Raw genomic sequence first — 22,028 nt, 5'->3', positions numbered from 1 at the left:
CTACTCCACCGCTTACAACTCGATCTCCAACTCGAGTAGCTATGCCTCGGCGGAAGGATCTCCATCGCCTAATAGCGTTAAGCGCCCAAACAACAAGTAGCAAATAGAAAGGGTTAACTCCATGCAATTACCATGTATAAAAGAGAAAAATCATGCTGTTCGAATTTAATTACCTGGCATGGTAAATAACTAGCAACATAACTCAACTCATATATCAACAACTTAAACATAAATCGGACTCAGATAATAATAACCTCAACAATGTAACATCAAATCAGATATCAATAAACCAATACGAAAATCCAACAACATAGGGTCAGGTGTTAGTTCCCTATAATGCAACTATATGCTGCTAACAAAATGGATCGATCAATATCGTCTCTCAAGACGGGACAATGATAGGACACACCTCCTCATCGCCACTTATAACGTCATACATGACGGGACAATCATAGGACACACCTCCTAATCGCCACTTAACGTCACACAAGACGGGACAATCATAGGACACACCTCCTGATCGCCACTTAGCATCTCGCAAGATGGGACAATGATAGGACACACCTCCTCATCGCCACTTGACTCAAGCCCTATATGCCAAGTCAGACAATAACAAAGCCCACCCAAGGACCAATCCAAAGTAACCACATGTTCCATCCACTAGGAAGCAGTAACGACAGAAACCAGTAAACGGCCGAAGCCTCTCAGAAAACATTTTCCAAATTCAGCATAATAATCATAATCATCTGCCAATCAATATAAACATCTTCATCTCAAACACAGGCAGTGCGATAAAAGCATGCAAGACTCAAAGACGCTCTAAAACCGAGTTACCCTTACCTTCGTGAGTAGAAGTTGGGCATGGAAATTGCGAACCTAGAACAAAGAAAACACAATCATCAACACAAGCTTCACTAGGAGCAACACGATCTACTAATACTAATCGAAATCGTAAAGAAAGCCTCTAAAGCTTCAGAGTTCCTATTTAGGCACAAATTGACAACGGAGACTTCGTTCGCTAAAACGAGCATAACTCGAGCTACAGAACTCAGAATGACACGAAACCGGCGCCAAAATTTCGACAATTGAAAGAGCTACGCAATGGCTCAGGTCATAGAGACCCAAAAATTGTTTTTGGACACGGTACCCAAGCAATTAGGTTTCGGCCACTATGGAAAATAGGGTTTTCGAACTTTTTCTTCGATCTAAATCAATTCACAAGGTAGTTTTAGGGTAAAACTAAGGCAAAGAAATTGTCGGAACAATTTTCGGACAATCGGGTCGAAATACGACTATCCAGGGGCATTTTGGTCCAAAATAAAGGCTCAAAACTTCAAAGTTATCAGTTCGGAAAACAAATTTGACAGCATTGATCCTCATGACATCCGTGACAACAAATCCTAAAGGCACGAAGTCAGATTACAGCTTTTCGACAATAAAGTTTCGAAATGTGCGACTAATGGGGTTTTGAATCAATTTTTCAGATCTTGGACAACTGAATCGCAATCGGCGATTACTGACAGAGGTTTTAGACTCATGGGAACATAAGGAACATAACCCAACCAAGAAATCAAGGAAATCGGACAATTTTAGAAAAAGCTCAAAACTGTGAGCACAGAAACGACTTCAGAAACGCAACAGAAACAGTAAACAGAGGTAGGATTCATGCTAATTACCTCAATACCTAGAAGTATGGACGAACTGCACGAAGATTGGTCAAGTTTTCGCGAAAATTTCTCCTATCCTCCTCTCTCCTTGCTCGCGGCCTTGAATGGGTGAGAATGAAGAGATTTTGCTTTTTCGAGCTATTTATAGGCAGGTGAAATCGCGGGAAAATGAAAATTTCGCGATTCTGATTTTTGCAGCACGTCCACCGAGGAATTCTAAGATAGATTCTGGCGTCAGAATTCCAGAACTCAAAACAATTATCTATGATTTGGGAAAAACGATATCTAAAATCCCAAAGGCGGTGTAAGTTAATCTGTCCCGTTAAACTACTTTTTGCTGTGATGCTCAGACGACAAAACTTCCTTCTGAAGAAAGATTGGAAATGTCGAAACAAATCTGGCTGCGCGGACGGAAACTTCGTTAGAAGTCCCGAATAGAAAAAGTCTTCATCCATCGCTCGAATCTAGGGTTTCGAAGCAAGGAAATTAGCGTCGTCGGACTTCCGAAAAGTGAATACTATCGTGCGTACAGTCCAGAGTTCCGAAATGAAACGCTGGTCGAAGGAAAAATAAAGAAAATCTTTAAATTTTCCAAGGATTCGAAATCTCACTTAAAACGTTGCTCTAAAGCGAAATTAGCCTATTCTGGACACGCTTGCCATAAGGCGGGTGTGCAGACGACTCGCTCTAATTCCTAAAATGACTACGCAACATTCCTCAAGCAATTCCTGAACTTTCTTCTTCATTAATCTTTCTCAAATATCAAACTCCTGTCACGCTTACACTGATTCTACGCGTGAGTCGGAAATAAGCTTGTTCTGAAAATCCAGGTCTTACAGCGGCAAAGGACAGATGAGCGTTGCACGAGGCACCATCATGGCTTGAACTAGGAGGAGTAGAGGAGAGTGGTGGTGGTGGGATGTCAGTCTCAACGGTGGTTCTGATGGTGGCTGAGGCCGTAAAAGGAGGCGAGGGGCGGAGGTCGGGGTGTAGGGGCCAGAGCTGACAGTAGGATTCTAGAAAAGCCACAGGTCTGTTGAATGGAAACAGAAAGGTGGGCTGGTGGTCACAGATCTGGAGTTGATGGCGAGGTGGCAGTGGAGACCATAACTATTGCTGCTGACAGTGAGATGGTGATGGAGGCCACATGTCGGAGGTGGGGCGAAACGACGGCGAGGGCGATGCTGCTCTCAGATCTGCTGTTGAAAGGTGGGTGGGTGGGTTGTGGTGAACAAAATGGCGGAGGAAGGATGGTGGTGATGGAAGAAACAAGGAAAAAAAACCCACTTATTTGGGTAAACAAACCACCTAAAGTGGTAGAAACTCACCTAATGTGAGAGAAACTCACCTCTTGTGGGAGAAGAACGTTGTTCACTGGCGGGGGCTTAGGGTTGCACAAGTTGAGGTGATTTAATCACAATAGACTGAAGGACAACCTAAAAGGTATGTATATCCTAAATTACTTCATGTTGATCTTAAAGGCTCATTTAACTTTATTGGGCTTCATGGTGATCTATAAGGCCCATCATAACAAAAGGTGATTTCATTTTGATCTCAAAGGCTTCTATTAGGCTCAATAAGGCTTCATGTTGTGTACAAGACCCACCAAACCCAATACAACTTGATAAATGATCTCTAAGACCTATCATATCATAATGAGATTTCATGTTAAACTCAAAGACTTTTAATAGGCAAATAGAGCTTCGTGTTGCGTACAAGGTCCATCAAGCCTTAGACAACTCGATAAATGATCTCTAAGATCCATCATACCATACTGAGATTTCTTGTTGATCTTATTGACCCATCATAATCTTATACTAATATTAAAAAATAATTCAATAGTAAAAAATATTAAATATAATATAGTTCTAAAATAGTACTTAAATTAAAAAATATCAAATTCAATTTTTAATTAAGATGATTTTTTTTTTAAATTTTGTTGTCAAAGTTTTACATTATCATTATATATTATATATTATACATTATGTATATGTATTAGATAAAAAAATATATCTCTTTCAAAAAAAAGATAAAAAATATATCATTATATATATTATAAATTATCATAATTCTCTTAGATGTTTCTTTTATATATATATATATATATATATATATATATTATTACTTTTATTTGAAATCTGAAACAAATCTTATGCACATTATCGTGAGTTTATATTTCTTTTAATTATATTATACTTCATATTTTTATTTAGCGTGTGTTTGTTTTAGATTAATATTTTTTTTATTTTCCGGTGTACCAAAAATAATAATTTTTTTTTTGGTTGTTGGGAGGGCTAAGCCCAGAACAAGAAAAGAAATTACACTAGAGTAGTCAAAAATAATAATTTTTAGCTCTCTGAAAAAAGTGATAATATTTTAGATATTTTATAATAATATTTATGTTTGTTTATACTCCTAAACAAAATCATTTTTTATCCTATCTCTCTAATAAGCTAATTAAAATAGCTTTTCAAAATAATCTGATTTTAATTTCTCCGTGAGACAGCGCCTTCCATGGTGATTCCTTCCTCTCTGCGTCGTCAGGTTTGTTTTTTCTTTTCTTTTTCTCTCTTCCCTCATGCTTGGTTCCTTCAATGGCCCTCTCGCTTCTCTTCCTCAATTTAGTTGTGGGCTTTTGTCAATTTTATTTGTGGTTCTGCCTTTGTTTTCATTTTCTCTTGTGACATAAGAACTATGCTTGATAATACACTGCTTCAATTGTAGAAATAATGAGCTGTTTCTGAATAAAAAAATAGTTATTTGATTGAACCAATCTTGTTTAGCAGCAGCACTGTAATGTATTGCTCTGTAGTGAACACCAGAGTGTGTGATATACTGATATCTGAAGTTGTTGGAGAACTGTTGGTTTTGAATTTTCATGCTTTCATTATAGTCAATCCAAGATGTGAGGGGGTCTTGTTAATTGTCCTGTTGAACTTGGTACCTTTAATAAAAGTAAGAATTGTTGAATTAAATATTGAAATAAGTTTACAGCTGCAGAAAAAAAAGATAATCATACTGATAATGATAATGGTTATCTTATTATATAAAGTATATTGGAATTATTGTAATTTAAATTAGCAACTTGACTCACAAGTCAAGTCAGTTAGAGTTTGTTAGTTTGTTAGCAGTTAGTTACAGTTAGTTAGAGTTTGTTAGAGTTCAGTTAGTTAGTTTTTCTTTATCTTTCACTGATTAGGAACTTGTATAAAAACTGTAATCTTCAAGCATTGAATCTAAGAAGAATCATTCAATCAATTCATTGTTTCTAACATGGTATCATGAGCTTTTAGCTTCCGCTTTCTCTCTTCGTCTCTGATTTTCTCGGGAAAATTCCTTTTCTGTTGGAATTTTCTTGGTGACGGTTACCTATCTTTTTTTTTTTCTTTTCTTCTCAGACATTTTCTCGAACACTTTCTTGGCATTCTCTTAGCTATTGTTTCTACTTTCTCAGAGATTTTCTCAAGCTTCTTCTACTTTCTCAGAGATTTTCTCGAGCACTTTCTCGGCATTCTCTTTGCCGTTTCTTCACTTCTCTTCACTGATTCTTCTGCATAAAGCTTTGAAGCTTCTTCTACCTTCAACAATGGCTCCGATTACTCGAGCAAATTTGACAGACTCGACTCACGATTACTACATTCATCCAAACGAGAATCCCTCACTTGTTCTCGTTTCTCCAGTTCTTGATGGGAGCAATTACCATGGCTGGGCTCGTGCAATGGCGATGTCATTGCAGATGAAGAATAAGTTTGGTTTCGCTGATGGTTCGATTGCAAAGCTCTCCGATGATGATCCTATGCTTTCAGCTTGGAAGCGCTGCAATAATCTTGTGCTTTCGTGGATTAATCATTCGGTTTCTCCAGAGATAGCAACTAGCATCATCTGGATTGACACAGCTTCTGGAGCTTGGCAAGATCTGAAAGATCGTTTCTCGCAGGGAGATTCGGTAAGAATTTCTCACCTGCATCATGAATTGTATTCTCTAAATCAAGGTGATTTGTCTATTACTGCTTACTACACCAAGATGAAGATTCTGTGGGATGAACTATGCAATTATCGGCCAATTCCTGTTTGTGTTTCCCCTCATGCGTGCTGTTGTGAGGCTGTGAAAATCTTCAAGCAATATAGGGAAAATGATTGTGTGCTGTGTTTCCTTAGAGGTTTGAATGATAATTTTGCTGCTGCTAGATCTCAGATTTTGTTGATGGAACCTTTGCCAACTTTGTCTAAGATTTTCTCTATGATAATACAACAAGAAAGACACTTAGGCATTGGAGTACTTCCTGAGCCAGCAGCTATGGCAGTTCATACTGGGAATACACAAGGCACATATTCTAATTCCAACAGGGGAAGGTCGAATTCTCAGTATTCTTCAAGTAAATCCAATGTGCAGAGGTTGTGCACACACTGTGGAAGGCAGAATCACACTGTTGAAACATGCTTCCTTAAGCATGGCTATCCTTCCAACTTTCCAAATGGTTATAAGCCAAAGAAGGCTTACATTACAACTTCAGGAGGTGATTCACATTCTTCTTCAGATCAAGATGAACCTCCTTCTTCAAGTCTTGAGCTGACAAGAGAGCAACTTCAAGGTTTAGTGGCATTACTTCCTCAATCTAAGCCCACTGCAGTTTCACAAGCCCCCAACCTTAAGCCTATTGCTGCTTCCAACCTTGTCAGTAGTCACAATGTTATTGCTAATAACATAGATATGGTCAATTCTCAATGGATCATGGATTCAGGTGCCACTGATCACATTGCTTCTTCCTTATCTTTCTTTTCTTCTTACTACTCAATCAAACCTGTACCTGTATCTTTGCCTAATGGAGCTCATGCTATTGCAAACCATTTAGGGACAGTATTTCTTTCACCTACCCTGACTTTACATAATGTTCTCTATGTACCTGAATTTTCTGTCAATCTTGTTTCTATACACAAGCTTACCAAAGTACTAAATCACAGATTGATTTTCACTGATACCTTGTGTTTGATTCAGGACAAGACCACTTTGAAGATGATTGGGAGAGCTGAGATCAAGGATGGGCTATACATCATGGAGCTTCCACCTATTACTAGTTTCAAACCACTTCATACTTTCCATTCTGTAAACATGAGTACTGTTTCTTCTTCTAATAAGTTGCCAAATATATGGCATCATAGGTTAGGACATCCATCTCAGCCTTGTTATATTTCTTTGCAACAAATGTACCCTGCTATTACTACTTCTCCATGTAAGAATTGTGATACTTGTCATTTTGCTAAACAAAAAAGATTATCTTTTTCTTTGAGCCATACTATTTCTGGAACTGTTTTGGAATTGTTGCATGTAGATATTTGGGGACCATACAGTGTTGCATCTATTACAGGAGCCAAATATTTCCTCACAATTGTAGATGATAAGTCTAGGTTTACTTGGATAAAATTAATGAAAGCAAAATCAGAGGCTCGGGCTGCATTACAAACTTTTATCCTTTATGCACAGAGACAGTATGGATCTCTTGTTAAAATAGTGAGATCAGATAATGGGGTTGAATTTGCCATGACTGATTTTTATTCACAGCATGGAATTCAACACCAATTATCTTGTGTTGAAACTCCACAACAAAATGGTGTTGTGGAGAGAAAACATCAGCACATCCTGAATATTGCTAGGGCTCTTATGCTGCAATCTAACTTGACCCTTGAATTTTGGTCTTTTGCTGTGATTCATGCAGTATACTTAATGAATCTTTTACCAAGCAAGGTTTTATCTTACTCATCTCCTTTCATCATTTTGCATAACCTGAAACCAGACATTGAACACTTACGGGTTTTTGGTTCTTTATGTTATGCTACTTCCCTTACTGCACATAGAACAAAGTTTCAACCAAGAGCTAGGAAATGCATTGTTCTAGGACAGAAAGAAGGGGTCAAGGGATATCTTTTGTTTGATTTGAACACTAGAGAAGTTTTTCTTTCAAGAAATGTCACTCCCTACTGATCTTAGTTCTTCCTCAGATGATTTCACTCCCCCACAGCCAGCTCAACTCGAGCCAGATACTACCATCATTTCTTCACCCTTTTCATCACCCTTGTTACCACAGCCACCAGCCTTGAGACATTCCACTAGACAAACACAAAAACCTTCTTATCTCCAAGATTATCATTGTAACATAGCTCATACTTCTTCTCAGGCCTCTTCCTCTTCAGGTGTCTCTTATCCTATTTCAGATTACATATCCTATCACACACTCTCACCATCACATAGAAGGTTTGCTTTAGCTGTTTCTCAGGAAGTTGAACCTCATACATATAATCAAGCAGTGAAGCATGAATGTTGGAGAAATGCCATGGACCTTGAAATTACTGCTCTAGAAAATACTCAGACTTGGGTTCTAACTGATTTACCACCTGGGAAACACCCTATTGGTTGCAAATGGGTTTTTAAGATCAAGAGACATGCAGATGGGAGCATTGAAAGGTACAAAGCTCGGTTAGTAGCCAAGGGTTACACTCAACAGCATGGTCTTGATTATTTTGAGACTTTTTCACCAGTGGTTAAGATGACCACAGTGAGATTAGTTCTTGCTATGGCAGCATCACATAACTGGCACTTGCAACAGCTGGATGTTAATAATGCATTTCTGCATGGACATTTAGATGAAGAGGTCTACATGTCTCTTCCACCAGGATATAAGCCAAGTCATTCTGGTCAAGTTTGTAAGTTGGTCAAGTCTCTATATGGGCTAAAGCAGGCTAGCAGACAGTGGAATTCCAAGCTTACATCCTCTTTGATCTCACTTGGTTACACACAATCCAAGTCAGATTATTCCTTGTTTGTTAAGCACACAGCCAACCACCTTACCATCTTGCTTGTCTATGTTGATGATATAGTATTGACTGGAGATGATCTTGAAGAAATACAACATGTCAAACATATTTTGGATCAACAATTCAAGATCAAAGACCTTGGAGCTCTCAAGTTTTTCCTTGGTATTGAAGTAGCAAGATCCAAGGAAGGTTTAGTCTTGTCACAAAGGAAATATGCCCTAGAGCTGATTGATGATGCAGGCCTGTTAGCAAGTCAACCAGTTGCTACTCCAATGACACCAGGAACCAAGTTTTCAGCTAGCTCGGGCCAACCTTGTTCAGACATTCTTGCTTATCGAAGGTTGATTGGTCGGCTACTCTATCTCACAAACACAAGACCTGATCTGTGTTTTGCTGTGAGCACTCTTAGTCAGTTCTTATCTAATCCTATGACAGAGCATCATGATGCTGCACTTAGAGTTCTTCGCTATATCAAACAACATCCTGGTCAGGGCTTATTCTTTTCTTCGACTTCAGCACATACACTTACAGCGTTTTGTGATTCTGATTGGGCATCATGTGTTGATACTCGAAGGTCAATCACAGGTTTCAACATCTTTTATGGTACTTCCTTAATTAGCTGGAAATCCAAGAAGCAAAGTACTATTTCCAGATCCTCATCTGAAGCTGAATATCGAGCAATAGCATCCACAACCTGTGAAATACAGTGGCTACTTTATCTGATGAAAGATTTACATCATCCTATGTTGTCTCCTGTAGCTCTTTACTGTGATAACTTGTCGGCCATTCATATAGCTCAGAACCCCACATTTCATGAGCGGACTAAGCATATAGAAATTGATTGCCACTTGGTTAGGGAGAAAATTCAACAAGGGATCATCAAACTCATGCCAATTCCAACTACTGCCCAACTTGCAGATCTGCATACTAAAGCACTTCATCCAACGCAGTTCAATCATCTTGTTTCCAAACTGAGTCTTAGAGACATATATGCCTCAATTTGAGGGAGGGTATTGGAATTATTGTAATTTAAATTAGCAACTTGACTCACAAGTCAAGTCAGTTAGAGTTTGTTAGTTTGTTAGCAGTTAGTTACAGTTAGTTAGAGTTTGTTAGAGTTCAGTTAGTTAGTTTTTCTTTATCTTTCACTGATTAGGAACTTGTATAAAAACTGTAATCTTCAAGCATTGAATCTAAGAAGAATCATTCAATCAATTCATTGTTTCTAACAAAGTAAGCTCATTAGGTGAGGATTTCAGGTACTTTTCTTATTGCACATTTTTTATTGCATGGGCAACCATTTGGATGACATGTTTCTGTTAGATTTATTATCCTATATATGTCTTCTTATTGAATTAATAGAGGTCGTGATGATTACATTATTTGCAACGCTTAAGATGCCCAGCCTTCAATAAAAATGTAGTATCTCTAACTCTTTTGAGACTGTTGAGTACTGATATATAGGAGGTGTTTACTATCGTTAGTAGTTTTATATATAATTCTTGAAAGATTCGGTTTATGTGTACATATGATTGTGCTCTAAAGTTTTGGACTTAGTTTATTTAGTTTGTGTCATGGTTTGATATGCCATGCAATGAGTACGATGTTCAATTTAGGGAAAGCCTTATGTGATTGAGCTTATTTGCTAATTATCGTAGTGGAATACAATGTTTTACTGCTTGAGTTGAATTTTGTGGTGAACTAGTTTATAACTGGTATTGAAATTGAAACTTCGTTTAGTGCCTTTGACCCTTGTTCTTAATATTTTTAGCACATGTCTATATGTTTAAACAAGTGCAGGCTAAGAGCTTGGGAAGATTGCCATATAAGGGTGAAATATTCAAGAAGTGTCATCTTAGGAAGGAGACTAAGACTTTTGTAGATAAAAGATCTGGTGATACTTATGTAAGTACTTAGCATTTATAATGTTAGTTTTATCTAATTCAAGTGTATCAATTGATTCATTTTGAGTAATTCTATCATTTTTGTTTCTAGGAAACCTTTATAAATCTTTGTTCACAAGCTGAGTCTCAATTACAATCTTCTGGACCTAGTCATGGTGGGAACTGAAGTCAACCAAATCCAATTGATTATGATGCAATTATGATTGATGTAACTGGGAGAAGAAATGCAAAGGGAAGAGTATATGGTCTCAGTTTGGATGGAAGGATGTGTGCTAGTGCATTAACTTCCAAATCACAATATACAGACTACACTGATATTGTCTGAGGTATAAGTGCCGAGGTTGAAGCCACTTACCAATTTTCCAGCAGCCCAATCCGTCTTTGTTTTGTTTGTGACCTAGCTTATGTTACTCTTTCATCTTCAACAGAAGAAATTTCTAACAGCGGCGGCTAGCACCTTCACCACCGATCGTCCTGCCATCAGCCACCACTGCGACGCGTGACCAAGCCATCGTCGTACAGACTTTCACAGACATTTGTTTATTCTGAAACGATTTTAATAAGACTTCAGGTCTTGTTATCCTCGATTTGATCCTTTGAAGACAAGACACTCGAAGAAAAGACTGAAAATCATGGTTGAATTGGATAAGAGTAGTGAGACAAGGGTTGAAGATGTGGCTTGGCTTTGCTCTCTTTCAGAGTCAGAGATTGATATGCTCATTAGCTTGAAACTGTTGATCATCCGGCGTGCAAAAATGATAGGCTGTAAGGAATTGGCAAATAAGTTTGACCTTAAGATGCTTCGAGTCATTGCATTTGTTTTGATGGAACATCTCAAAGAAGTGGTAAAAGATTCGTCCCTTATTCCAGATGTGGTGAAATCTACCGCGTTTTTAGAGGCTTGCAACTTATTGAAATGTAATAATGAGGTTGTTTCAAGTATTGACGAGCTAAGTACAAATGTTGGTGCTGATATACACACATTTCTGAGAAGGTCACCAACTTCCAAAAGAAAGAAGCAGAAAGTTGGTAGCAGCGAATAAAAGATTTAGCTGTCTTGGAGGTCCTGAAATTTCTAGCCTATCTTTATGAGAGAAAGAGCCTTCAAGATTTTGGATTTATAGTATGATTATACTGCGCTGTCATACTTTGACTTACCAATCAGGCTTTATATTATTACCAACACTCAAGTTTATAGGATGGGTATTACTTTTTGCATAAAAAATAGGGTCGAGGTTGAAGCAAAACTGAGACATAAGATTACATAGCAACAATAACAATCGAATAGTGTTGCCCTTGCTCGACAAAATAAAATGATGACTTTACTTGCAAGACATGCAAATATTGATCTGGATGGAGATGATCCTCCAGTTCCAGTAGCTGCAAAACAGTCCCTTCCACACCTCCACATGAACTGCAAAATATTGATCTGGATGGAGATCATGCAAATATTGATCTGATGGCTTCACATGAACTTCAGAAGATTCAATCTCTATTGCAAAAAACAGCTCAAATTGAAGGTGTTGGGAGATCTCAAATACTTTCTTGGGTTGGAAATTGCTCTGTCTTCTAAAGGTATTAATCTTTCTCAAAAGAAATACACAATCCAATTGGCTTCTTGGCAGCAAAGCCAGCCAAACTACCTATGGATCCTCACATCAATCTCAATATATCTGATTGTGAGCTCTTGCCTGATGCTTCTCAGTTTAGGGGGGCTCATTGGTAGATTATTGTATCTTACCATACCTAGACCTAATATAAGCTATGCAGTCAATAAGCTTAGTCAGTTTACGCAGGCCCTGGGAATTCCTCATTTACATGCTCTCCACCATGTTCTTCAGTACTTGAAACAAGCACCAGGCCAGTGACTATTTTTTCCATGAAAGTCTTCCATGCATCTCTCTGCTTATTCAGATGCAGATTGGATCAATATTGCATAGATTATAGATACCAGGATCAATAATTGGTTTTTCTATTTTTCTAGGAGTAGGAGATGCCTTGATCTATTGGATATAAAAAAAAAAAGACAACCTACATTGTCTAAGTCAGAAGCAGAATATAAGGCTATTTCTTCAGTTGCAAGTGAGGTTGTGTTGCTACAAAGAGTGCTCTCACACTTTGAGGTTCATGTTCCTTATATTCTCTTATTTTATTACAACCTTTCTTCAATCCGTTTGGCTTCTAATTCATCATGAGGGATCTAAGCACATAGATGTGGATTATCATTACATAAGCGAATTGGTCCAAGTTAGAATCATCAAGCTAGTGCATGTCAAAGCAAACATCAATTAGCAGATTTTATCACCAAACGTCTTCCATCTTCTACATTTCAGACATTCATCACCAAGTTGTGAATTTTAGATATATTCCAGATCTTGAGGGGCTATTAACATTCATCATTCTGTTGGTGATGTTATTTAAGTGATACTTTTAGTTGGTTAGTTAGTTAGTTAGTTAATTGCTGATGTGTATACAATTAGTTAGTAGTTTAGTATAGTTAGTTTTCATTCAGCTATTTTACTCTCTTGTATGTAACACTTTGAAACTACTTCTTCATTCAATACAATTTTCTGTTATCCATTTCTCTAGATTCAGTAATATTTGCTTTATTAATATGACAGGAGATGACTCTGGTTTGTTCCTCTGGCAAATAACAACACCTCCAAAACCTATTAATCTATTTATGTGCACTGCATGCACAACATAACTAAGAAATTAAAAGAAAGAAAAATATCAAAATCTTTTGACATTCCTCAAACTTAATTATTTTCAACAAGATTATAAATCTGGAGATAGTCTAATTAACTCCTTATTTCAACCTCAGGACTTTCTATCCAATGCGTGGAACCTGTTTGACATTTTCAGCTTTGTCGACCCAAACCCAAACCCTGTCACACCTGAAGTCAGCGGTAACAAAGGATCCTTCGGGCACGATTTTAGCATTCACTGATTGATTCTCACTCTCAATTATAGCCTCTGCCCGTTTTCCGGACACTCCAACCAACTCAGGCCATGAGCTCTTACCTGCACAATATATAAGTTATACAACTCGCAAAAACATTATGTTGACTATAGATAAGACTAAATAAGTTTATATATAACATATAATAATCATCACTTCTAAACTAAATTTTGAAATAGAGTTAGGCCTAATTAAATTTTTAATGTGGTATCAGAGCTTATATATATCTTACACGTTTAAGCAAATTCTTACCGTCGCAATGAGACATCTTTGGACTTTTCTCTGTTCCTCACAATATGCAACTCTTGTTGGTGATGAAGATTTAGTTGATGTGCATTATGTTAGGGGGGTATTTATAGTGATATTTGGTAGGTAGTGGATGCCATTAATATAACCGTAATTTTTTTTATTTGTCATATCTTATTGTATGTATCTTGTTGGCTTTCAAAAAAAAATTTGTATGTATCTTGTTAAAGACACTGTCAAATTTTATAATATTACGCAATCAGATTTCTTGTCGACTGAGGCCGGCTTTTTTGATTATTTCTGATCACAATGGCTCCAATATTGCTTAATTATGGGAAACTTCTACGATCCGGATTATAATAATAATAATAATAATAATCAATGGAGTTAATGTTAATTTTAGAAAGAGAGAATAAAAAAAATAATAGATTTCAAAAAAATAAAATTAAAAGTAATACATAGAATAGAAGGAGACCTAAAATTAAAAGGGACATGCACGTTTTTTTGTTTGGAATGCCAAGAATTAGTATTACTAGAAAAAATTGGGATTGTGGTCAATGGCAATCTCAAGCATGGATTTTGCGTTCTGGCCTTTGTGGATGGAGTCGTAGTGTTGTTTTTTCTTTCCTGTCAAATCTTTCTTGCTGTTTTTTTTCTCTCTTTGTTTCTTTCTTTTTCTGCTCTCGTTTTTATCTTTGTATTTCCCTTGTATTTTTGTTTCCTATGATGTATTAGTCTTTGAGCTTTTGTCCCTATTTATATATATATATATTTGATTTTTTCAAAAAAAAGAAAAAAATGGGGTACAAGGGGGCACCCCTACCCATCAGTGGCGCGGAACTAAGAAAAATAATATGAGGGGGCCAAATTAAAATAAGATATTAAACATAAATTAAAGATTTTTATTTCGAATGGACTCATATAGATATATATACACAAAAATTAATGACTAAACTAAATTATATACTCATTGAAATTTATTATAAGTTATATTAATAATGTTTTTTTTTTGAAATTTTTTATTAATAATGTTGGAAATTGGCTTTTTTCATTTTTTACAAATTTTTCTCTTGAAAAAAAAAATCTTTTAGTTATTAAGTAATAATAAGTGAAATAATGTACATGAATAGTCTTAAACAAATTTACATACCTAGAAAAAACACAAACAAGTTTGTCAAAATGGAATTTAATTAAAAAATGGTTTGAGGAGGAATTGAAGACGCTACCTGACAGTCACACAGCATAAGTAACAACCACTAGGACAACATACATTATATTAAAAATTATGCATAGGTACATATATATACAAATTAAAACGTGACATTTGGGGGGCTGTAACCCTACCCTGTCTCAACGTGGCTCCGCCACTGCTACCCATGTACAACATCACCGGATGAAATAAGAGTTATAGAAAGAAGAATGAAGAAAAGTTGTGCTGGCAAAAAACGGAAACAAGAGAGAAACTGGAGAATCCCGAGGCCACGCAGCAGCACCAAAATAAAACAATATGCTCCACCGCCTACACAAGCCACACACGTTCACACAGGGCTGTGTACAGACATTTTGGGGCCTAAGATAAAAATGTTAAAAAGATTTTTTTTTACAATAATCTAAGAGAGACTTAGTGTTTTATTGTACAAAATATAATTTTTATATTAATCTTCTAACATTTTGAGTAGTGTTATAACTAAGCAACTCTAACATTTCATTTTACAAAAATTGATAATATTGATGTAACCTCCCTTTTAAATTGGGTAATTTTTGTAGAAGATGGAGAATTCTTATTTATTTTGTTTTAATTAGTCTCTATTTTTTGTTAATATTTTCAATGAAGCTGCCCACTCCAAGCCCCAACATCTCATTGATTCACATGTCACGTGTTTCTTTCAATTCCTTATTTTATTTTGTTGAAGAAAGTCAGATATCATTGCCAAGGCCCACGAGAGGCAAAGATACAAATGGGGAGCCATAGTAGCATAAATGTGAGTTAACAAATGCACAAAGGAGCCCCAAATTCATCTGGTTCGCTAGACAAGGAACTTTTTAACAAAATAAAAATTGGGCCTATTAATTTTTTGGGGCCTTAGGCAGCCGTTTTTTTGTTTAAAGGGTTGCACGGATGAAAAAAAGGGGGGGGCCTTAGGCAGCCGTTTTTTTGTTTAAAGGGTTGCACGGATGAAAAAAAGGGGAGAAACTAGGGAATCCCTATTTTGGTGAAGGGGTACCCCTACCCATGTACAACATCACCAGATGAAATAAGAGTTACAGAAAGAAAAATGAAGAAAAGTTGGGAAAAATTTAGCATGCACAAGTAAAAACTTGTCTAAGGTTACACATGTACCTTTTGACCTACAATAGGAAATTTAAAAAAAAAATCAAAATACATATTTTCTTAATTAAACATTTATCTTTTAATTAATTTCAATTTTTTTTAATCTTAATCTCTTCCTCTTCTCTCTTCTTCTTCACCAGAAAATCATCATCATATATCTTCTCCAGAAACGTAAATTTCTTCATCTCCCCCAAACAAATGGCAAAAGCTGAATGGGCAAGAAAAGTATGAAAAGAAGCAGATCAAACCCCATCAGCAAAAACAGAATAATACTCATCTTCAACCCCATCAGCATTAACCCAAAAATTCATCTTCAACTTCTTCTTTCAGAACCCAGATGAATCCCCAGAACCCATCCCCGCCCATATTTCGTTTCGTCCAGAACGCACACCCAACACCACCGAGTTTCTGTCCCATGACTCGCCAGAACCCCCAACAACCCAGGAGCCTTTACCCACACACCACAACATGAGAAAGAGAGATGTTAGAGTGGAAAAATCAAAACTTTTCCTTGTCACATGCCAGATGATGTTCTTCCACCTCTCCAAAAAACAGAGAATCAAATCCCCAACATCAAAACCAGAAACCCTACATCTCAGCCTTCAATCACCATTTTCATTCTCAGGACCACTAAAGAACCCAACCACAATCCATAATAAGAAAGAATAGAGATGAGAGGGAACAGAGTTACCCCAATAGCTAAGAGCCACACTCCAATCGACCACCACCGTGGGACTCCGCCGTTTCGCCAGTAAACACCAGGACAACCTTCGCAAGATGACGGAATGGAGTCTCAGGTCCTCAACGACGACGACTCCCCCGGTCACCTACAACGGCCGCTGAGCCCCGGTTCCCCCTTCAACTCGTTCATCGACCCTCCTTCCTTCTTCCTCTATTCTCTCTCTCTTTTCTCCTCCCACAGCCACCGCCACCGCCACCGCCACCCACCTCCTCCAGATCTCCCATTTCCCTTTTCTCTTCAGATCTCCGGATATCCATGGGCTGGTTCGAAGCTTGCAGCCATGGGCTGACAGGATTCGATGACAATGGCCTTGGATATCGCCATCCACAATGCCGAGGAGGTCGATCCACACCTCAACCTCGTCAAGCGGCCTTCGTCTCCCTCTCGATCTGGATCTCGTTCAGCAGCTATAGGTCGAATCTAGACATTGGGGTCATCAAAGGTAACGCCTTTTCACCTGAGTTGGGGTTGCTGATGCTGAATATGTGGAAGAAGTTCTGAGGTGATATGAATTCTGGAAGAAGAGGCGTGACAGCGGTGGCGGAGTGGACGGTGGCTGAGGAAGGTGGAGAGATCTGGGTTTTTTTTTCAGATCTGTTGATGTTGATGATGATGAACTGGTTCTGAATTCCAGTTTAATAGATCCAATTAACTTAATTAAAATTATCACAAGTTAATTATTGTAATTAATAAATATGTATTTTTATTTATTTTTTTAAAAACCGGAAAAACCTGCTAGTGCATGTCAAAAGGGCAATGTGTAACCTTACACAAGCTTTCAATTGTGTACCGTAAATTCCTCCGAAAAGTTGTGCTGGCAAAAAACAGAAACAGGGGAGAAACTGGGCAATCCTCAAGCCACGCAACAACACCAAAAATAAAACAATCTGCTCCACCGCCTACACAAGCCACACACGTTCACACCAAGATGGAAATCAAAGCCAGCTACCAATTTTACCATATGCAACCACCAAGGATGTAACACCCCGATTTCGGTGGCGTCACTTTAGTAACCAAAAAGAAACTTAAAGCGGAAAACGTGAATTTTTTTTTTCGATAATGATATTAGAGACTAAAGGAAATGAAACTCAACAACTAAAGATAACAGAACTAATGTACAATAATAATTACAGCCCCCGCTGTAAGTAGCAACCTCGTCACGAGTAACCTCCAGTGACGGAAAGTAGAAAAGTGTAACGCCCGTAGGCAAAATGTACAATCCCAAAAAGGATAGGTCAAGTGTCAGCAACACAAGCCCTCAAAATAAGAATAAGTCAGAGCTATGACACTAACCCCCAACCTTAGTAGACTCTAAACACCCATCCCTAAACTTCCATCGTCGACCCTCATCTGGTCATGCATTCAGTCCGGGTCCACGTCGAAGGCTCAGTAGTAGTCATGTCGCTCCGGGTCTTCCCCGTACGACGAAGCACCACGAAACAATCCGTCAACGGCATCTGACAAAAAGGGCATACATAGCCCCCCAAACACAGGTAGCACGTGCAAGGGTCAACTTACGGATTATAGTATAGAGAATACAAGACAACAGGTAAAGTATAAGGGGTATATATATATATGTTGTATATATACATATAAGTTCTGCATTGTCTACCCTAAGGTTTAAACATAGCATGTTATCAATTCTCTAGTACAATTCAATCATCAAAGCCCGTAACGATATTTATCAACATCTACTCATCAAAACACATAACGAATATAATTAGAGTGCATGATATGTCAATGCATCGTCAATCTCGACAGTTCCGGAAGAAGTAGGCTGGGCACGATCGAGTCGGTCCTAACACTGGCATTGTGTCGACCCTAACCCCCGAGTGTCACTTACAACCTTGACATAGCCAGATCAGTCCTAACCCTGCGGGTCGACTTTTCCCTCCGCTATGCCCGACAATCAACAGGTCGATCCTAACCTCACGGTCGATCATATCCCCCGTCGATGTCCGAATTACCCGAAGGTGTAAACTGTTCCCGAAGGCATTAACTGTACCCGAAGGCATAAACTGTACCCGAAGGTATAAACATTATCTCATGATGATCTCCAAATCATCCGACTCATCTCCATCCGATGGTCAAAACTGCTCAACGAACAAGAGTATCGACATACTCGGAAACTACTCGTTTCCCGGCTTATCTCTCGGATAGCCCAATAACACAACTGCTCCCAGAGCACCAGAGTACCAACATACTCAAACCTTATCAATATCTCAACACTTGGATCCGACGACACTTCTCGTTTTTCCAAAAACTAAGATTTGACCCCTAAGCTTTCCTTCGAGATTATTATCATCATTAAAAGATTTCAAGGTTGTTTAATGTATTATGAGTTTTCCTTACAAAATAGTTTCCACTTTTGTCATATCGCAAATCTTATAAGTTCTCGGGATCTACTAATCCCAAATGACTCCTGAGAATGCCTCGATCCATGAAAAACCATAACAAGGCCCGAATCTCATTCGTCCTATCAAGCTTCCTCAACACTCTCAAAATAAAATCGGCATGACCTGCCCGCTATTCTCACTCCTCAGAATCTCAGATTTCATTGCAAAAGCATAATTAACTCAGCACAATCAACCAGCACGTCATATATCAACATATTATGCAATAACCACGTAGCACTTAGCATATAAAGCATGCACCACACATCCTAAATTACCCACTTAGCACTTAACATGAAATTCACTCTCAAAAACATTCAGTAGATGAATCATCTACATTGTCAGCCGAAGCCTCAGAAAACATTTTTCCAATCAAAACACAAACAAGTGCATAAACAGTAAATCAATGTCGAAAGCATCGACACCTAAAGCATTAGCTAGTAAGGTAAGTTGCCCTTACCTATAGTTATTCCAGCGTTCTCCTCAAACGTTCCTTCACAATGAGCTCCTTGATCTTCAGGAAATTCTTCAAAAGAACCTTTAGAGTAAAACCACAGAATTCCATCAAAGACTATCAGAAACTCAGTAATCAATACTCACTAAGGTTACACGAAGTAGTATATACTCCGAGGTACGATAATCTAGCGCGAAAGGACAAGTTTTTGAAAAGGAAATTTTCCTCCTCCTCCTCTATAGCTCTCGGCCACTATTCACAAATAGGTGGGTCGATTTTTCTTCGATCAAACTTGGTTCCTATGCTATCATTAGCCGTAACTAAGGGTATTCTAAACTCGGAAAAATTATCGGATCAAAAACTGTCGCAGGGGTATTTTGGTCAATATTTTCAGCTCAGAAATTCAAAACTGAAATTTCGAAAAGCAAATTGGATGGGGACGTCACCAACGACGTTTATGACAACTAATCCTACTAGCACTAAGCTAAGGCGATAGTTTTCAGCCCAAAGGTTGAGACTTTGCTTAAAAATGGGTATTTCAAGCCGAAATTGATTCCGGCGGAAATCCGGCGACATAACGGAAAAACTAATCCGACAGAAGTGATCTTGGGAACGTAAGGAAGATGCTTAGAATAAAAAATGAAGTATTCAGGATAGTTTTGCAAAAACCTCAAAACTATGAGCACAGAAAGACATAGAGAAAAGCTATAGAAAAAGCGATCAGAGGTAAGAATTAGCGACTATACCTCGACACCTTGAAGTAGCAACTGATTAATCGACGATCAAGCAAGAAATGAACAAAATCTTCTTCTCCTCCTCTCCTCTCAAACTCGCGGCCTCCTTGGGAAGAAATGGGTAAGTTTTGTGATATTTTCTCATTTCTTGGCTATATATAGAGGTTGGCAAAAACGCGGTAAAATGAAAGTTTCGCGAATCTGATTTTTCCGGCTTCATTCTCCGTGAATTCTAGGATAGGTTTTGGCGACATAAATCCAAAACTCAAAAGAGGTTTCTTTGTATTTTTGGTAACTAATGCAAAGTCGGTGTAAAACTATTTTACCCGATAAGTTGCTTTTTGCATCGGATGTCGGAATAGAAAACTTCCTTCTGAAGAAAGATTGAAATCATCAAGAGAAATGGGTGTACGCGTGTGGAATCTTCATTTGATGTTCCAAATAGGAAAAGTCTTCATTGTCGGGTGATTCTAGGGTTTTGAAATACCAGGGTTTCGGTTTCGGCAAACTTCCGATGATTGGAATCGGACGTTCGTAGATCCTAGAGTTTCGCCTCGAAACGATTGTTATATATGGAAAAAGAGAAGTTCTAACACTTCTCTGAAGATTTTTGGAATAAATTCCTACAGTGTTCCAAGGGTGGAACATAGTCTTTTCCTAAGGTTCTTGTCCTAGGTTTTAGCGAATCGATCGTGCTATACCTTTTATCGATCCTGGTACAATCCTTAGACTTTTCCTGAACTTTCTCCTTCATAAATTTATTTCATTTGGTAAACTCTAGTTCAGGTTTCCCGTCACGATACATCAACCCTAAGCGTAAATGGAAATCTCTTCCACTTATTCTAAGTTTAAAAACTTGGGTCTTACAAAGGAGCCACTAAGGACCACGTCTCTTTGCTACTACTAAATCCCTCCAACCCCCAAACAATATTTTGAATTAGTGAACCATTCATTTTGAAATCCTTCTTTTTCTTTTTGCTCTTTAGCCATTTCCATGAGCGGAATTTAATTAGCTCCACCACCTTTTCCATGCTTGTTGTCCCTGAATTGAAGCATACATAGTTCCTAAGCAACCATATGGACCAAAGACAGGCGATCCAAATTGTCCACTTGTTTACATCAAATTTTGGTAAAACAAATAAGAGAATCTAAAGATCAATCTGGGATTGGATTCGAGTCCTCTTGTGTTCTTTTAATAAAAAGTTTGATGCAATTTATCAAATTAAGAATTAACCATTGATAGTAAACAAATCAAAGAAAGGAAACAAAATAAATTCGACTGAAATGAATAAAAGATATGAACTGTAATCTTTATTGAAAAGTACTAAATAAAACATTAAAGCTTCACAAAGATTCATACTCTTTTCATCTATTATTGCTTGTAGTTTGCATTGTTCGACTGGAAGCTTTTTAAGAGTTTAGAGTAAAATGGATTGTGAACCCCGATTACAACATCAAATTTTCTATTTTAGACCTACAAATAAACTGTCTTCTAACGATCGGATGATATTCATGTTACAAGTGTCCCTTGATTGCTTGCTTACTCTACACGTGTTCTTTAAATTTTACCCTTGAATAACTGACTTCTAGTCCAGTCGAACATCAAAGCTTATCCTATTCGAGTTACGAAGCTTTCAACCTAAACCATTGTTTTTGAAAATTAAAAGATAATATTATTGAAGAAGCAGCAGCCAGGGAACTAGGGAGAGCCCAAAAAGCAAAAAAAAAAAACTAACAGGAAGACAGAAAAAAGAAAACAGCAGCACACAAAGATAAAGAACCTT

General features: G+C 37.7%; 2 protein-coding genes across 2 annotated transcripts; one reads left to right on the top strand and one right to left on the bottom strand.

The window, feature by feature from the left end:
• The first annotated feature begins 11,013 nt into the window (after positions 1 to 11,013).
• Positions 11,014 to 11,424, top strand: LOC130719667 (uncharacterized). The gene has a single exon (XM_057570278.1). The coding sequence runs from the start codon at positions 11,014 to 11,016 to the stop codon at positions 11,422 to 11,424; it is 411 nt and encodes a 136-aa protein (XP_057426261.1).
• Positions 11,425 to 12,971: 1,547 nt separating this feature from the next.
• On the bottom strand, positions 12,972 to 13,685 carry LOC130720077 (inhibitor of trypsin and hageman factor-like). Its single transcript, XM_057570680.1, has 2 exons — positions 13,596 to 13,685; positions 12,972 to 13,405 (listed from the first exon to the last, which is right to left on the bottom strand). Exons 1-2 carry the CDS (start codon positions 13,609 to 13,611, stop codon positions 13,212 to 13,214), a joined length of 210 nt encoding a protein of 69 aa, XP_057426663.1. The 5' UTR covers positions 13,612 to 13,685; the 3' UTR covers positions 12,972 to 13,211.
• Between the last annotated feature and the right edge of the window lie 8,343 nt (positions 13,686 to 22,028).

This window comes from Lotus japonicus, chromosome 5, assembly GCF_012489685.1.
Source record: "Lotus japonicus ecotype B-129 chromosome 5, LjGifu_v1.2".
Lineage (NCBI taxonomy): Eukaryota > Viridiplantae > Streptophyta > Magnoliopsida > Fabales > Fabaceae > Lotus > Lotus japonicus.
This window is presented reverse-complemented; position numbering and strand designations above follow the sequence as displayed.